The sequence below is a fragment of the Gavia stellata genome, chromosome 1, assembly GCF_030936135.1.
Source record: "Gavia stellata isolate bGavSte3 chromosome 1, bGavSte3.hap2, whole genome shotgun sequence".
NCBI classification, from domain to species: Eukaryota; Metazoa; Chordata; class Aves; order Gaviiformes; family Gaviidae; genus Gavia; species Gavia stellata.
In genome coordinates, this window is record NC_082594.1 from 45,157,348 (window position 1) to 45,174,856 (window position 17,509).

General features: G+C 35.2%; 1 protein-coding gene across 1 annotated transcript in view; it reads left to right on the forward strand.

Annotated features, from left to right (window-relative positions):
• The window catches only part of PIBF1 (progesterone immunomodulatory binding factor 1), a 123,275-nt gene extending 115,949 nt beyond the window's left edge, over window positions 1-7,326 (forward strand). The window contains exons 16-17 of the mRNA XM_059820297.1: window positions 4,616-4,795; window positions 7,133-7,326. Coding sequence (XP_059676280.1) covers window positions 4,616-4,795; window positions 7,133-7,189 — 237 coding nt within the window. The 3' untranslated portion in view covers window positions 7,190-7,326. The remainder of the gene's footprint in view (window positions 1-4,615; window positions 4,796-7,132) is intronic.
• The last annotated feature ends 10,183 nt before the right edge of the window (window positions 7,327-17,509 follow it).

Consider the following 17,509-nt stretch of genomic DNA (forward strand, 5'->3'; position numbering starts at 1 on the left):
CAAATTTTACTCTTCATATTCCCAAACTGATCTTCAGTTTCGATTTTTCTAGGTACTATTTCAATTATCCATAATAAACAGGTAAAAACAATTCTAAATAAAATACAACTTATTTTTACTTGCTTCACGATCAAACATCATTATAAGGATCTCAGATCCTTTTTTACTTTACCTTCTAAAAATGATTGACACTTCTTTGGTTTGGTTCCTTTAACACTGTTTTAAAGCTTGATGATTTTAATATGTTATACAGTTTTTGCAGACCGTAAGAGTTCCACAACAACAGCATTGATAGCATTCAGCCTAATAAATTAACAAGGTAGAGTTAGGGAAAAATCCCAAAACAGAAAACATTTTAATTAATGAACATCATGGAAAAGATTGGTGCCTATCCTTTGTCTGTACCTAAATATCTCCTTCTCTGTTTGTGTATTGGCACACAAAATTGCTTTTTCTATTTTTAACTAAGGGTGTTGGACATCACAGTACCAAAAATAAATGGAAATAAGCAGTAAGTTCTTCAGATACTATTTACAATGCACTATGTGTTACCTTACCTCACCTCCCACTACATTGTTTCCATTGTTCTCAGTCCGTTCATTCAAATCACTTATTTTGAATTCTGGCTACTTTCTGGTTATGCATGCAAAAGTTTCAATGATTCTTTTATAGTTCAAGTAATCTTCATTAAATGTGAATTAACATGCATAAGTAAGTGGAATAGAGGATGTTAGATTGTTCTAAAGTATGAACCTATGTATGTTTAGGAAAACCTACACGAGTAGACGATCTGTGGTGTGAATGCCTGTTTTAAAAATGCAGTTCTTTTTAACGCAGCAATTCGATACGTCAAATATGTGTGCAAGGGGAATTATGATTGCACATTGGCTATTCAGGATGAAAGTTGTTTTAGGTGAAGCAGAAGGCTGAGAAAAGTCAATAATAAGGAGAGTGAGGTGAGAAATATATTCACCTTATGACAACTAAATTTAGGTATCTAAATGGAGGTGTCTGCAGTGAGGTAAGCATCTTATTTACTTTGTCAGTAGCATCCTAGTCAATATGAATAGTGCTGTTACAACACGATTCAGCTGACACACCAATAGGTGTCCACTTCTGAATGAGTTGAATCACTTTCCAAGCTACACTGTCTTTAATGGAAAATTAGATTCCTAGCTCATGTGTAGATACTTAAGTTTAGACACTTAAGTTTAGGTGTTATAAGCTTGAGTGAAATGCCACTTAATGTGTCACACAGCTTATTACTTTGGGTTTTGGCACTTGTCCTGGTAGGCAGAGCAGGTTAGCATCCTTAACAAAAATTCATCAGGTTTCTGTGGACAGACTTTGAAAATACTTAATAATGGAGTATAGCCCTGATACTTGTTTGTATGGGTGACACTCATTGTACATAAACGGTGGGTTTGTGCCAGCTGCATACCTTAATTTTTCCCTTGTTTCATCTTAACCCACCTTTTTTTGCAAACTGCATTGTTTCCATGTATCTGCACTGCCACATCCCCACAGAATATTGTGTAAGCAGGGAGTGGGTGCTTGTGTTCCCAGAGTTTGGGACAGTAAGGCCAAAGCTGTAAAGCCAGCACAGAGAGGAGCTGGGTGAATTCACTTAGAGGTGTTAGTACTCATAGTCCTCCCGAAAAGGATTGCTGTCTGGCTTTCCAAAGCCAAAGCCCTGAGACCTGGAAGCCTCAACACAGTGACGCACAGCTTACATAGCATGGCTTGCTTATACATCCAGGAGCCAGCGTGGCAAGGACCAAATACCTCCACAGAGAAACTGGGACATGCAGAGCTTAAGCAACACTGTTTCTACAGTGCACTGAGTAACTGAAGTGTTAAATGTAAGTAAACGATTTGCATAGGTCTGCCTGGATATAGGACTGTGGACTTGACACAGTAGAAATGTATAAAAATTTTAACCATCCATTTCTCTTCACATCTTCCTTTACTTAGCTTATCCTGAAACTAATACATGTCCTTCTACACAAAAGATTCTTCGCATCCATTTTGAACCCTATACCTGCTTTCCCCTTTTTTATCAAAGTCCTGTTCACACTGGAACAAGTTCACATATTTCTGCTAAGCATAATCTCCAGAGCTGCTTTTTCCTTGCTAGCTTTCTAGACCAACTTGCCAGTTCTTAGGATTGGAAAATACTATTGAATCGTGGTAGCATGCTAACAGTAGCAGGTAGTGGTAATGAGTCTTTCTTCAGGATTTAAAAATGAAGCTAAAAATTGTGTTCAGGAGGAGAGAGGTCTAAAGAGATGGGTAAAATTATTGCAGTTCAAGACAGAACTGTTTTTTCAGTATTTCCCCGGCTGAAAACAGCAAACCTCTTGCAAATTTGTTGAGCCAGTTTTCTTTTCTTGTTTAGCAGTACACATACCAATGGTTCTATTGGATTCAGTGTTTTCTGTGCTATTTTGCCAAGTTTGTTAAGGTCTTTCTTGCTAAATGTGGAAGGATTTTAGAACAAATATTAAAGCAACTTTAGCTAAATTCTCATAACAAATTTGGCTGTGATGCCAAAATAATTTATTCATTGTGGGCTAATTCGTCACCCCCACTCCCTGTCAGTCCTTCCCATAGCTTCATATTAGAGAATTCTCCTGTCACAGGGGAAGCTCGTGTGAGAGCTGACTCTCCAGAGCCTATTCCAAGTCTGAAAACAGACAGGGCTGTGAAGTACCGGACAGATTCTGTGAAGTAGAGAAGCCCTTAGACTGCCAAGTGGATCTTGACACAAGAGAATTTGACCCTACACATACGGGTTTCAACTCTGTTTCTGAAATAAATCTGTGTGACAGTTTTTGGGTTTTGCCTTGTTCAAACGTGCAACTATTTGGTCCACAGAGTGAAGCGGTTTAAGTATAGGAACAGCACTTGTTAATGTCAAAACTTTGTTTATGTACGATTTAATCTCCTGTGATGGTGTATTTATTTGCTATATACTTGCTTGAGTTATTTTCATCAAGAAATTCTGTCTATGTGTCGCTTTGGCAACATCTTTGCAGAGTTTACAACTTTGAAAAACATGTTGGCATCAACTATGCAGTCCTTTTAAACAGCTGTTCTGCAGTCATGCTGTTTCAACATGCCACCACACATGGCTGAATTATGCAAATAGTTAATATTAAATAACTGAGATACAAGAACAATTTGTACACTCCATAAAGCTGGTCTGTGGAGTGTAACGTCCATTCATATAACTGAGTTAGTGTGGGACAATATAAAGGCAACAACATGATTCTTTTGACTTTGTAACTTGTATTAAAGGCAGCAGTGGACAGAGAGAAGGTATATGGCAGCAATGTTTTAAAAGGCTGAGGGGTTTTTTTTTAAACTCATTGCTAATAATGTGATGAGAATAGAATGTGCATTAATGTAATTTTCTGGCAAGTATTAAGAAATAGGTAAGATCTAACAAATATTTGTCATTCAGCTATGAGTTACCCTGTTCTGGTTGAGAGATAAGATAGAATGTTAATTATATAGAATGCTAATACATTAACAGTATTGCTTATTGAAGACAACAGCATTTGTAAAAAGTAAGCAAACAAAAACATTAATAGTTAAAAAAAATGTAAAATTGTCTTAAAATTTACTTTGAAAGGCTTTTCTACTGACCTTGCTGTTCTAGTTCTGCAATAATGAATGCTCTAAATAATAATGGAACAATAAATAATAACAGTACAATAAAAAATAATAATAAATAATGCTTTAAATTCTGAAACATTTTATAGTAAATTCTGAAACATTTTATAGTAATGACACTCATTATATCAGGGGGGAGAGAACATTAGGCATTAGGTGATGCAAGGTGACAAAAGAAGATGTCCAGTTAAAGTCACAAAATACTATGTTTTTTCCTTTCTCACTCTGCTGTACATTTTGAATAATCTGTTTTGTTCAGCTAAGTATTAAGAAAAAGTTACTTTTTTAATTAATCCAAATTGTTTACAAAGCAAATTATTAGAACATCCAAAAAAGTCTGCATTCCTATATCTTCCTGTTTTTCTTTTCCCATGGTGGAACTTTCATTTTTCACAAAATTTCTTTTCCACTCTGATCCCATTTTTGCAGTAGGTCCTCTTAAGTTTTTTCATTGATTTTTCTTTTCTGATCTGGATATAAAGACACATGCATATTTCTAGTAATGTATTTATAAGACTTCTGTGCAAGACCTAGCGCTCAAAAGTACAATGGTCACAGTCATTCAAATTAGATTTGTAAACTCCCTCAGCCTGACAAAACAAACTCAAAATAATACTTTTAAATTAAATGGAAGCTTAAGTTAGAAGAGATAGTGGGTTCCTTATTACACAGTAAACGTTCTATTTTACAGCCTTTAAGCAATACAAAATTTGAGTTGTATAAATCCTATGTGCCTTTTTTATTTTCTTACTTTTACTAGTTTCCAATTAGTAATGTTATTAATTATGGCAAGTATATATTCATGCTTGTTAGATTTACTGATCCACTTACACTTTTAGTTTGGTGAATATAAATTTATTATTAACAAATAAATATTTAATAGGTTCAAATGTAATTTTACTGAATAACTTAACATTGTTCTTTTGTGGTTTTATAGGAACTAGCCACAATGAAACAGATTCTAATTAGTCTACATGGTAAACACTATGAACAAAACTTACCTCAGTCTCATATTGATGTAAAAAGTGTGACTACAAAAAACAAATCAAACCCTTCAGTAAAACTGCTGCCAGAACATGAAGAAGAAAATGTGTTTACACCTAAGCCAACGTTATTTGTAAGTACTATGATAAGTGCCATAAGCTTTTTTGATAATTCTCCTCACTTTTTAAAAATAAAATGTGGGTTCATACTTCAAGATGATGTATAATTAAGTCAGCTGAATACCTGCAGATTTTTGTAGGAATGGTCCACGTTGAGGAGACACATTACAGCTTATGAAGTTATTTAGCTATTTGGTAGTATCTACATCTTAAGTTCACAGCAAACTAGATTTTTTTTTTTTTTTTTAAAAAAGCCATTATAATATTACAGTATTAAGAGTGGTTAGAAAAATGTTAATAGCCGAAGAGATCCACAGACTATGTATACAATTTTAAATCTACCCTGATCATGTATGAGTTGAGTGTTTGTATATATATCTTGAGCAGGAGTGAGGAAATAGGTGTATTTATATATAGTTATATTCATGTATATATGCATATTAATGTGTGTGTGTAAATATCTAAATATCTATAAAAAAATACATGCCCAGTATTGATATCATGTCTGTTACTAAGGATACCTGATATTATAAACCCCTGTTTTATTCCTTTAGAAACTAAATGCTTGGATTTAAATACTTCAAATGGCCTGCTTCAGATTTAGTGCCTCTAGTATTTGAAAGCTTCATGAAAATGGTTTAGAAGTTTCTGCCTATGACTGTGTCTGAACTGATAAATTTAAAAGAGCCACGTCACAATGCGGAATCACAAAACAAATCATTACTCTTATTTACACTTCTTCAGGCTACCTTTCTCTAGAGTAGACTGGTTGTATTCACACTGTGCTATGTGCACAGCACACTGTGCATATGTGCTATTTTGGTCCAAATATGCATCTGTATTATTTTTTTACTTTTCTTTTTTTTTTCCTGGTGGAGACTTTAAAATTCAGTGTCTTAAACAATATGAGGTTTGTATTGCAGCACATCAGATATTGTTTTTATAATACAAAATGTAGGAAATGGTTGCATCTCTTGGACATGGTGTGAGGGCATTTGGAGATTTTTAGGCATTCAAAATTTGCTTGGATAGTGTTATGAGACTAAACACAGGCATACCCAGTGTTGTCTCATCCACAATCCTTTCGGTAGTGCTAGATCATACTGCCCGAACTTTGTCTTTGACAGAGCTATTCAGTGATCCAAAACAGAGCCAAAATGTGAGCTAACAATTAGGTTGTGTAGATGATTCAGGGTTTCAGTGTTTAATCTGTTCCATAGAAATGGTGTAGGAATATAGAAAAAATGCTTTTACATTTAGAAATTGTGACCAATTTCTCTTTGAAAAATTCTAGTCTTTTCAGGAGTAGGGAAGCAAAAATGGGCAGATGGCAGGGTTTCTTCTTAGATGGGGAAAGAAGTTAGTAGTCCTGTGAAAATCCTGCTAATTTAGGTCAATTTCTAGAATTTTAAAAGCTTGCATAAATAGAGCAAATTTATTTTTGTAACAGAAATCTTCAGAATGAGAGAAAGATGTAGATTAAAATGTGATGAGAATCCTCACCACAAGGCCAGCTGAATAAAGTTGATTTTTAAATTGAGTAGTTATTAAGTCTTGGAGGAAAGAACAAACAAAGAACAGACAGAAAACAGAACTAGAAAGGGACAATTTTAGCGACAACAGACAAAAGAGTACTCACTAACGCAAGAGATTATACCCAACCCTGGAAGTAGAATAGTCCTTACTTTTTTCCATCTCCACTTCTTTAGTTTTATTAGTTTTACTTATTTATTTATTAGTTTTATTAGTTTTATTTCTCTATACAACCAACCACTGAAGAATGTTATGCACTAACACACAAGAATGTTATGCAATCCTGACTGTGCGCAGTAGCCCATAGGATTATGAAGGCAAGGCAAAGTTGCTCACAGGTAATTTTCTGCAATTAAAATACTTCCACACTGACAGAAAACTGCTGAACTCTTTTATTTTTAATTAAAAAATTTTAACTATATTTCTGCATAAAGTGTCGGTCAGTTATGGCACACCTAAGATCTCTTTTCTAAGTTCCATCCCCTTCTCAAATGGGAAAGTCAGATGCTGCTATTTCAAATGAAACCTATTTATGGCATAGTTGAGGCATGTTTTCATTGCGATAGCTACTTTAAACAAATCATTTACTGCTTACTGTATAATCTGCTTTCTATGATCTAAAAATAGGGAGGGTTTAATACAGATATGTAGTAATAATAACCTTAAGTGCATAGTCTTGTTTTCAATTTATTTGCATTTAAGTGAAGAACTCTATTATCACTGTGCACTACATAGGAAGGAAAGACACTTTAGTGTACATTGCATGTTTTTCTTCTGACTTTTACTGTCTCTCAATTAAAACATTCTTTATTTTACAGACAAATAAAGAGGCACCTCTATGGTATAAGAAACTGCAGAAGAAAACATCACCATAGCATTTTTCCCAAATTATTCAAAATAATCCTTTGGGGAGCTTTTCTTTGAAGAAAGTTATTTTCCAAATAATGAGGCCCTTTTTACCATAAAAGCAAACAACTGTTTTGTTTTTAACTGTTCTTTTATACCTGTGAAATGATCTTATGCTTCATAAAATAATTTTTAGATCTGTCATATGAATAAAATGTGGATAATGTATAAAATGTGGAAATAATGCATGCAATGATTTTACTAACGCATATTTGAATTTTAAAAGATAAATAAACACTAGCATATTGTACGCATTTATAATCTGGGCAGTTAAAGGGTGTGTTTTTCAGAGTGTTCAAATTAATGCATGTTTCAGCTTTTTTATATTGTTTTTCTTGTACCCTGTGTTTCATGCCACATTCCTTGCAACTGTTCTGGCTCATAGAAATTTAAAAAATATACATGAGATGGCATCAGACTATATGCCACTTTCTATGAAGGAAATTCATGTCAGGTGGAAAAAAAATTAATTTCTCATTGGCCTTGATTTGTATAGTTTGTCATTTGATGTCATTTGTTCTACCAAATAGGCATTAAAAATATTCTAAAGAAGCAATAAAATACATCTTAATTATCAGCACTGATACTTAATGGGCTAGATACACTTGCTTTAGTGTAGTTACATCTGTGTAATAATAAAAATAGAACCATGATGTGTGAGTACTGTAGCATGTAATGGTGAAATGGGAGAACTTGCCATATTTAATTGTATGAAAATAAGCCCCATCTTCGAAGAATACAGTCTACTTATTTATTCCACTCCACCATCTATTTAGACTATAGTCTCTAATATTTTAAAGGTCTCTGGAAAAGGTCTCTAATATTTTAAAGCACTTTTGACTGCATATGGTACATTTCTGTGTATAACATAAATATAGATCATATTGTTTAAGTGACTGTATACTGAAAGTATTGTTCACATTTAAGAGGAAGCTCCTTTTTCTTACTTCCTTTTTCCTTGACAATATCTTTTCAACTGATTCATTTCTCCTACCTAGACATAAACAATAATTACTATATAATACTGAGCTGTATCAAGCTTATGATTCCTAGATGCACTTTTCTTCATTTTCCAAACAGCAGTTTGAAGTACAGCAATACTTCCTCTGCTCCAGGTAAGCTTCAGTTTCTTTGATTTTTTTTTTTAATAATTCTGAGAGAGTGAGGTAAAAACGCTAGCAATAGCACATTACAGGATTAAAACTATCATTCTGTGAGTGAGGGAGGCCAAGTGTGTAGACAAAGGTAGTATCTTTTATTAGACTAACTGGTGTTCACTGGGGAAAAAAAATATACAAACCTTTGGGCTCACAAACCTATCTGTACAGACATTCCTGAATAAACTTTGGTTTCCTGGTCTAGGGTTTTATCTAATTTGTATTTTTATGTGAATAGACTCACTAATATGTCTTTCATGTGAAACAACTCCTATATGCAGATACTGATTTTGTAGTTTGTCACAGATATTTTATATGATTTACAGTCCCTAGTTTAACTTCCCAGACTATCTTGTTTGTCTGTTATCACCCAATAATTAATAAATTGTATGATCTAGAAGGACTGTGAGCTATTTTAGGCAAGATACTAGTTGGAATCTTAAGTATTCACAATTTGTTCTCCTATAGTATCCTTACAGACAAATTGGTGAGATATGGACTATAAGGTGGGTGGAAAATTGGCTGACACACCAAGCTCAAGGAAACGTGATCAGCAATGCAAAGTCCAACTGGCAACTGGTGAATAGTAGCATCCCTCAGCAAGTTCCTAGGCAATACCAAATTTGGGGGAGTACTGGAGGGCAGGGTCTCAGAGGGACCTCAACAGGCTGGAAATTGGGTCAACAAGAACCTTATGAAGTTCAGCAAAAGCAATTACAGTCCCACATCTAGGATGGACTAACACCATATGCCAGTACTGGCTGTAAGCAGCTTGGCAGAAAAAGACCTCAAGGTCCTAGTGGACAACAAATTGAATGTGAGTCAACAGTGTGCTAGCCAGCCACATCCTGGGTGGTATTAACAACAGGATAGCTAGCAGATGGAGGGAAGTGATCCTTCCCTTCTGTTTGGTACATGGGAGACTACATCTGGAGTGTTGCATCCAGTTTTGGGCTTGTTCAAGACAGACACTGACATATTGAAGTGACTGAGATGATCAGGGACTGGAGCACCTGATGTAGAAGGGGAGGCTGAAAGAACTGGACTTGTTCAGCCTTAAGAATAGAGGGCTTAGGGGGGAACTTGTTGCAGTCTCCAACTACCTAATGGGATGGTACAGAGGCAACAGAGCCAGACTCCTGTCAGAGGTGCACAGTGATAGAGTAAGAGGCATTGGACACAAGACAGAGCACTAGAAAACTCAGTTAGCTATTATGAAAAAATGTTTTTACTGTGAGGGTAGTCAAATACTGGAACAGGTTGCCCAGAGAGGTGGTGGAATCTTCATCCTTGGAGATATTCAGAACTCAACTGGACAAAGTCTTGAGCAACCTGGTATAATTGGACCTGACTTTGAGATGGACTGGATGACTGATTTTCAGAATTCCTGTCCAACGTAAATTACTCTGTGGTAATATTTCTAAATATACTAATATAAGATAGTGACATTAATTTTCTTCTTACCATTCAAAAGACACAAAGTGTTTAATTCTTCCATGGAAATACAATAGACAAGAACATTTTGATGCTTCCAGAATGAATTGTGCGTTGTAAATTTCTGTGTCCTTCAGGCAGCCTGATTTTCTAGGAAGGCTGACAGAAATTTAGGCTGATTTGTGGTGAAATTTTATTGTCATTTAAACAGTTCTTCAGATGACAAAGTGACATATTGTGGCAAAGTTGGTTTGGTTTTGTTTTTTTTTTTTTTTTTAGAAAATTACCAACCAGGTCGATCTTTAAAATTGCAAAAATAAAAGTAATTTGTTAGCATATACTGATAACACATAATGCTGTTGGTAAATTCTTGCAATCCATGTAGTCCCTGTGTAAATCTCCTCAGTATGTAATTTTTTTTTCCAGTTGAAGACTTTGTATTTCTCCTGTGTCTCCTCACTAGACTCCAAGGCTATAATTAATTATCTAGAAGGAGACCTTCTGAGCTTTTCATGTGAAAGCTAGAATGTCACTTAAATGTAACTATTCAAATGTGAAATACCCTACAGCAAAAATTAATGAACCTTTTTGCTCTTTAAGTAATGAAAAGGTTCAGTTGCATTACCTGTATAGCATTTTTACTGATGTTATTTCCCACAAACATAGTTCTCAAATGAATTATTCCAAAATTCTTCTTCGTGAAATGGTCTTTGCAGTTTCCCATTGTCAATGATGTGTGAGTCAAAAATAATGGAGTAAAGAGAAAACGTCTAAGGGTAGTCATGCTTGTAAGCAACTTGTGACTGAAGTGTACAACCCACATAATCATCCTCAGTTCCTCTTTTTCAAACCAAAGGGAGCAAAGAGAGAAAAATGTCTATCCACTGCTACATTTCTTGGTACATTAAGTTGGTGTTACTTAAGCGATAAGTTTCGTAAGTAGATGGGCTGAACAGGAAAGAAGGAAGGACAGTTGGTTTAGAGCAGGTTAGGAATTTTTTTTTAACAGTATAATTGCTTTCTCACCTTCCTGTCCCTTGCTAGAAGCAAAGAAGCTCTAAAGCATCAAGGAAATCTCTTGTTTGAGGAAAAAACTGAAAACATGAAGTTGCTGGTTTTAATAAGGACCTAAACTTTTAAGGCTTGTTGCTGAATCCTGTGGTCATGCTTCACTGGCATGGTAGATTCTAAATATTTTCTGTTCAAAGAAATGATAAGTCATTGGGATTTGTTGTCTTCCTCATCTTCAAGACTTTCTTTACAAAACAGTGATGAAACCTTGTAAAAGAGGAACAACTGTAAATTAAATATTAGTTGTCTGAATATTTGTCAATATCTCTGGGACACGATTTGCTAACTCTTACACTTTAGCTGTTATTTTCCGTTTCAGTTATCCTTTGGTATGATGTCTAGTTCCAGCAAAAAAGGAGCACTAAGTCTACCAAACCTCTGACATCTGCAAGATGGACAGGTAGAATTCTTTTGCTCCTGGTGTGTATTCATCAACTTCCACGTCTTTGGAAGACATGACTCAGAGAGCATGACTTTCTAGAAAAAAAATACTACTTTTTGAAGAAGTGTTTATACTGTTATGTATATGCCTCAATTGTCAGTGTGTTGCAGGTTTACATGAAAACAGATTTATACACAATGGTTTGAGTCTGTAACAGCCTATCATCTTTCTGGGTTGCTCTCATTACAGAGGTCTACTTGAGGAAAGAATTTATCTCCCTGTTAACATTACATTGAACAGAACACATGCCAGACTTTAGTGAGTCAAAGAAATGTATACCTGGTATTTTCTTATACCAAGGAATATCAAAAATCTGTATTCATTCTCGACCTTTGAAAATGAAACAAGTATCTCTAGAAGATCAAGTTTTGCTTAGTGTCTTTGGGCAATGTTATCCCCTTCTTAAATTCCTAGGATTGATTGGGAACTCTTGACCTTTAAAATGCATACTTCTGTAGCTTAATTAAGGCAGTTACACTTACGGTATTTCAGACTGAAGCTGGGCAGCAATCAACAGCAGTACAAGGTGCTAGCTCTTGGGGAACAGCATCACTAGCAGAAACAGACAGCAGATGGGAATTATGGAAGAGTGAGTGGAGGGTATTGCAGAAGCTTTTAGCAGCAGAAGTAGGTACAGCTCCACAGATGTTAAACCCTCTGCAGCTCTTTAAGCCCTCTGCTGACAGCACAAGAACCACCAGCTTCGTTCCACAGAGTTAATTTTGCAGCGTTCCCTGGGTTTCTTTCCTCACTGATAAGTTTTCCATAACAGTAAAGACCCGTTTTTTGTTTCGTTTTGGGGTTTTTTTTGAGAGAGAGAGACTCGTTTTTCTCAGGACATTGGAACTGTGTTCAAAGAAAATGGTGAATTTTAATCAGCTTACCCTTTAAAGGCTGAAGAGGACAAAAAAACCCAGCAAATTTCATCCCCATGAAAGCAGGAAATGGCAGAAGTATTAAATGCAAAAAGTTAGGATTGATCATGAAAATAGCTTTTACTCAGAAACTTACATGTTTTCATAGACTGCATGCCCTTTTTGAAGATACTACAGAAATAACCACTGTAAAAGAGAATGCTGCTTTGATTGAAGCAATAGAATCAACTTTGTTTGACCATGAATAATTGAAGTCTTTGTGTTAATACTTCTTTTAAGGAGTAGTGGATCAGTAAATGTAACTTAATTGCAGGAAAAGTCTTATGGATGGAATTTATGACTGTATTTCAATGAAAGTCTTTTCATTTTTCCTTTTGGTTAAATAGAAGAAGGATTACTTAGATTATTCAGTGTTGCAGCTGAAATTGTTAGCAATTCCCAGTGCTCCTTTTTATCGTGATTTTAGAGATACATATTGCAGCATGCAAGACTTTCTCTTTTGCTTTCTTACTCAGTTCTTTAGAAGAATTTGTTTCTTTGTGCATTACTATAAGGTAGAGCCTGGCAATGTAGTGCTCGACTTTCAAGAGGGAGTTGTCATCTAGAATTTATATGTGGATTTTAAACAGGATTGTTACATAAGTGCAGTGGCCCTTTCTAAAAGAAAGAGTTGGAAATATTCTTACCGAGTTCTGAGACCTTGAGAGAGGGTCCTTTCTGTGCCCAGGCTTTCTTGCGCTCCCCATCACTGGTATAGTGCCATGCATACAGGAGACTTGTCACTCTACGTTTCACAGGCCTGAGGTTTCCAAGCATGCAGCTCCCAGTGCCAGTGGAGCCATGTAAACAGAGATTCACAAGTTGTCATCCGGAGCTATGTGTTAGATGTTCACACAAAAATTAGTATCACTCATCTCTTCTGTGATACTGTGGAAAGTGTAAGCAAGGAAAAAATACAATATTTTTGTGCAGTCTATTCACTTGCCACCTTTTCCTTCTCAGGGGTTAAATTATTTTAGCATATAAATAAAATTCTAGTGAGTCTTCTTTCTTGAACATTGGAAAGGAAACATGCTGCAAGTCCTGCAAGGATAACTAAGTAAGTCCTTTCTTTCAGATACTTCATCAGGGATCTTCTGTGTTGAGATCTCGGGTACTGACCAGACAATTCCTAAGAGATCATTAGGCACCACTTCTTACACATTAATCTTTATTTTATTAACTTGTTACTTAAATACTAAGTCCCCCAAATCCACTCAGTATTTATGAGTAAAGGAGTACGTGCCTCAAAGCAACAACGAGCAGTAAAGGGACTAACATGTCAATGACTTGAGTCTTACTGAATTAGCACATTCCTTGTCATTTTGTGTCATTTCTTTCATTATTGCAGTAATTAACTTTGCAGAATTGCATTTGTTCCATTCAGCAGGAATGGAGAACAGTAACAGTGTTTACCAACAGCAGGAGGGAGCTTACCTTTCTTTCTCAACCCCGTAAAATCTCTGCAGGCTAATCTCAATGCACAGCTAGAGTGTCCTCCTACACAATGGAGACTGTCTGAAACCTCCCTTAGGGAAGCCGAAGTGAGCTGATTAGATCTGTTGTCAGTGAAAACCAAATACCCGAGCCTATGAAATATAGCGGTTTTTCATTCTGACGTGCCATTTCAAATCTGTACAGGCTAAAACCTTTGTCAGGTAGTTTTACACCATGTTAGTAATTCTGAGATAGCTGAATGACTTAAAAACAGGTACAGAGTATTTTCAATCCATTAAACTCTGTGAAATTACTAAGAAACAAACTATATAAAATTCTTACATTTCCAGCTGCAGTAACATCAAGAATCTTTGACAATTCACTATTATTCTTTTGTAGTTGTAAACTGAAATATTATATATAAATACATATACATTTTTAACATAAATGTGAGTTAAATTATTTGGGGTTTATTATATCTACTTTTAATACAAAGCAAAATATTTTTCTGTGAACATCCATGTTTAAGGTGCTTTTGGTTATGAATGAAATGCCAATAAAGTATCTTGAAATTAATTTTATTTAAAAATATAAAGATTACTGTACTGCATCATATTCATGGGCTTGTCTGATCTACTGTCCTGTCTCCAGGAACTGTCAGGTTCATGACAGAAACGTGCAAACTCCCCATGGGCCAACAATGGACAGCATCACATTTCCCGATTTGAATGACAGCCCTAGTTTTCATAAAAATATACAATATCTTTAATATGCAAGCTTTCAGGTTCACTGGATGTTTCTGGAAAGAGGAATACCTGATACACCTTCTCAGCTATGTTTTTTGTTATTCTTTCATGTAAGAGATTTTCTGTGTTCTTTATTCTTATCACTTCTATCTCATTTCTGAAAACATAAAGATGTAACGGTAAGGTTCTTAAAACTCTGCTTTGGTGCCACTCAGCCATGGAGGTCCCAAAAGTACAGATATCTCAATGACCACCTAGACTTGTCCCAGTCATGACAACGCCAAGTACTAACCGTGCTTCACTCTGTATGAAATGCCAATTGTCAGGTTTGGCAATAAGAACAAGTATGATTCTGAACATGTTATTTATTGGACCAGAAACTGGAACCCAGTCTGAACAGAACTGGCAAGGCTATTGGCTTCACAGTACTCTATAGTTGTTACACTCCTTCCATAGCAAACTGAGTATGTTACCGTTTTCCTCAGGTGGTGGATAGGATTGAATCTGATCATCCTTATTGGGTGTTCACAGAAGTTAACTTTGGGCAAGATAATGATGGAAGCATTTCTGAAGAAAGGAGTGACCTTCAGCCCTTCAGCTTTGGAAAGACACAGTCAAGGCAAAACTCAGACCTTCTGATCTGTTAGCTTGAAGCACCTCCTACAGACTACGTAAAGCTCCTAAGTACTGACAGGGTACTGAATTTAATATATGCCTCTTCCTTCTTCATCTTCTGATGTCTACTTTAAAAATACCAGTTTTCTAGTTTTTATTTATCCCATTCTTAAGCACCTAACTTCATGAAGTAATAAGGAACCTTGGACAAATCTTGGAGAGTATGGATACCGTGACTACTTCAACACTCAACTTTAAAAAGGTTAGCCCTTTCTTTTCAGTTTTAGGTTGCCAGGAAGAGTAGATTTAATCCAATAAAGCAAATTAGGGGCCACAGCATTTGATGGAGGGTGGATATTTAAAAATATAATGCATTAATGTTTAACAAAGTATTTGTAGAGGAGAATGCCTTAAGTTGCACAATTCAGTGTGAAGAGGTAACTTCTTTGGCTATGGTGAGAATTACTTAGCTTTCCGTAAGCACTGTTTTCACTCCTGCATTCAGAGTAGAGGGAAGCAGGCATTGCATCACACTGTCTCTCAGTGTGGTATTTCTGAAAAAAACACTGACATGAGACTAGTTTAATGGTACCACACTGTCCTTGGGATAAAGAACATACAGCTTTTTTTGTTCTTAAATTAGATACCAGGAAAGCTTATTGCCACTGTTTCATACTATAAATAACATCACCTGGATTGGAAGTGCTGCAATGGATCATTGCAAAATGCCTCTGCTGATAGAACACTGGACCAAGCCAGTCTAACCTACTGTGATTAATAATTATCTCATAGATGAATTTCACTATGTTCAAATAATTGTTTTAATGTAAGATTTAAAATAACAGGGATGGATTCAGACGCGGTATTGATAAAAGACAGTTTATGCAATTGCAACCTGCTCTATTCAAATGATCTGGCAATGCTAACATGAAGCAGAAGGAAAAGAGTTAATGTTCTCTTTATCCCTTCCACTTTTACTTCTTTCCCTTTTCAGTGGAGTCATATCTGAATACAAAACTTAAAATTTGAAGAACTGTAGTGCTGCATGGTAAACACCTTAAAACATGTAGAACAAGATGCGATTTTTATCGTGGTCCTACCAAAATACATGTTTTAATATTAGTTTGTTTCTCCAGTGCAATAAAATACAGGGTTTTTTTTTCCACAGGTTACATGCAGTTATATAGGATCTTATGGCAATTTGTACCCAATACTGTGTGCCAGATTTATGAATCATTAGGCCTTACTCTTGAATTGCACAGAAGCAAGATTTTCTAATCACTAAAAAAAGCTTTGTATTTTGTTACTCTACGAAGTTATCAATATGCAATCTAGAGAGAAAGAGGCCTTGTTTTGTTAAAAGATTGAATCAACTTTTCCTCTACTTTATCTTATTTATATCTTTCAAGCAGCACAGGGATTAAGATGTGTTGTTAAAGTCTTGCCTCATCCAACTTGCCACATTAGTTACGAGTTCATGCGTAAGCGGGCTCCATAGCTTAACTAAGCATGTTATGAACCGGTCAGGTAAACGCATTTGAAATGGGCTATACATTCATGAACAGCAGTTTTCCACACCATAACACAATAGACATAGACCAAGCTTTCATTAAGTCATCCAGCAACAAGAATACTTATGGGTCAAATGTGAACATTCTAATACATAAATATTTTTACCTAGAGCTGCTCTAGTAAAAAAAAAAAAAAAAACAGAATATCATTAAAATGGAGAAAGGTTTTTTACCTGGTCTCTTGTTCTGAAAGTAAACATTTCTTTCTACTTATTTGTTTTCTTTTTTAATATTTCAAAAAGCATTTTCAAAAACAAATTATGAAAAATTGAACTTTTAAAAATGATTAGTATATTACAAGTGAAAACTAGCTAAGCTGGTTGTAGCAGATGATTGCAATTTAAATCTCTCTTTTTGGAAGATAGTATCCTTAATTAACTGAATAAATTAATAACATTAAAATAAGTGTAGAATAAAGCTGGATTGAATACTGAATATTGTATTGCATGTTTTTCCAACATGTTTTGTAAAAAATAATGTGAGTAACACTTGAAGTTGCAAGTGCTAATACGTTAACAAAGCGTTTCATGTTTTTCTCACTGAAAAATTACTTATTTCTGTTCATCAGGCTCTAAATATTTTCAGAAAGGCAGAAAATAATGAGGGAAAAAAGCAACATTGTGTTAATTAACTGTTTAACTATGTTGTATGTATTTAACATAATCTACTACTTAATGTATGTCTGAGAACTGAAATTACAAAGCATTCTAAAGGACTTCGAAATCGAATGCATCTGCAGCTCATGGGAATAATATAGTTAGCTAAACTAAGGTGAGATCTGTAATACTGTCCTATGTTATTAGACTTTCCACCTTCTATAACATTGATTTGACTTTTTTTTTTAAATGGACATCTTTCATATGTTACTTGTTTGAGAAGAGGGACGTTTCTGTGTGCATGCA